This window comes from Nanorana parkeri, unplaced genomic scaffold (genome assembly GCF_000935625.1).
Source record: "Nanorana parkeri isolate BGI_ZX_2015 unplaced genomic scaffold, ASM93562v1 scaffold5194, whole genome shotgun sequence".
Classification (NCBI taxonomy): domain Eukaryota; kingdom Metazoa; phylum Chordata; class Amphibia; order Anura; family Dicroglossidae; genus Nanorana; species Nanorana parkeri.
Window position 1 is genome coordinate 1 of NW_017311454.1, and position 1,385 is coordinate 1,385.

Sequence of the window (1,385 nt, forward strand, 5' to 3'; positions counted from 1 at the left end):
TTGGCCCATCCGATGGTCATGACGAGCTCGCGGTCGGTGAGGTCACAGAGGGCGCTCAGCACGTTGGTCTCGGTGTCGGGAATGTTGGGATCCGTCATGGAGAAGATCTTCTCCGGCTCGGCCAGCAGAAGGTGGGAGACCATCCTCGTCCTCATGTCTACGCCGAACAGTGTTCATGGTGAGCGATCCTCATACATGCCAAACGCACCATGCCGGCCTCCATATGCCTCTCACCCACCATGCCGGCCTCCATATGCCTCTCACCCACCATGCCGGCCTCCATATCCCTCTCACCCACCATGCCGGCCTCCATATCCCTCTCACACACCATGCCGGCCTCCATATCCCTCTCACCCACCATGCCGGCCTCCATATCCCTCTCACCCACCATGCCGGCCTCCATATCCCTCTCACCCACCATGCCGGCCTCCATATCCCTCTCACCCACCATGCCGGCCTCCATATCCCTCTCACCCACCATGCCGGCCTCCATATCCCTCTCACCCACCATGCCGGCCTCCATATCCCTCTCACCCACCATGCCGGCCTCCATATCCCTCTCTCCCACCATGCCGGCCTCCATATCCCTCTCACACACCATGCCGGCCTCCATATCCCTCCCACCCACCATGCCGCCTCCATATCCCTCTCACCCACCATGCCGGCCTCCATATCCCTCCCACCCTTAGTGAGGGCAGTTTGATGGTACGTACACAGTTTCTTCTGGGCAGATGGTATTAGTGGTCTGGGGAAGTCAATGTCCTCCGGGTCCTGGTGCCTCTTGTATTTCTGCCGGCCTCCTCGTACACGGTCCAGTCTTACTCCTAATAGGAATGAACGTTCGGTCAGATGGCGCATACCACGGCGGTGACTTCCTGTGTGCCGGCACAGGGAACACACCCGTATTGGGGCCGGGCCCGCCTTCCCTCCACCCGCACCAATCAACCGCTGCTCCTCACCTTCCCTCAGCATCCCGACCTTCAGACACTTGGCGAAGCGGCAGGACTGGCATGACTTCCTCCTCCGCTTGGTGATCTCACACTGCTTGGAGGCCGGACAGCTGTACTCGATGTTCCCTGCCAGGTGATTGGACGGACAGGCGTCACACATTCTATCAATCATAGAGATCTAAAACCTGATTAGACGGGACTGCAGATGGAACATGGCAGCTTCTAACTGAGGCTTCTCACATGGGGATCACCACCATGGGCAGGAGAAACATTTACAGTCATTGTACCACTTGGCCATAGCAACCAATCAGGTCCCAGCCCAACCAATGAGGTCCCAGCCCAACCAATCAGGTCCCAGCCCAACCAATGAGGTCCCAGCCCAACCAATGAGGTCCCAGCCCAACCAATCAGGACCCAGCCCCACCAATGAGGCCC

General features: G+C 58.9%; 1 protein-coding gene across 1 annotated transcript in view; it reads right to left on the minus strand.

Moving 5' to 3' along the window:
- Positions 1–5: 5 nt before the first annotated feature.
- LOC108804106 (estrogen-related receptor gamma-like) overlaps positions 6–1,385 on the minus strand; it is a gene marked incomplete at its 3' end in the record, with an annotated part of 2,607 nt that continues 1,227 nt past the window's right edge. Inside the window, exons 2-4 of the mRNA XM_018575868.1 lie at positions 960–1,076; positions 714–824; positions 6–157 (exon numbers count right to left, since the gene is read on the minus strand). Of these exons, the coding sequence (XP_018431370.1) occupies positions 6–157; positions 714–824; positions 960–1,076 (380 nt within the window). The remainder of the gene's footprint in view (positions 158–713; positions 825–959; positions 1,077–1,385) is intronic.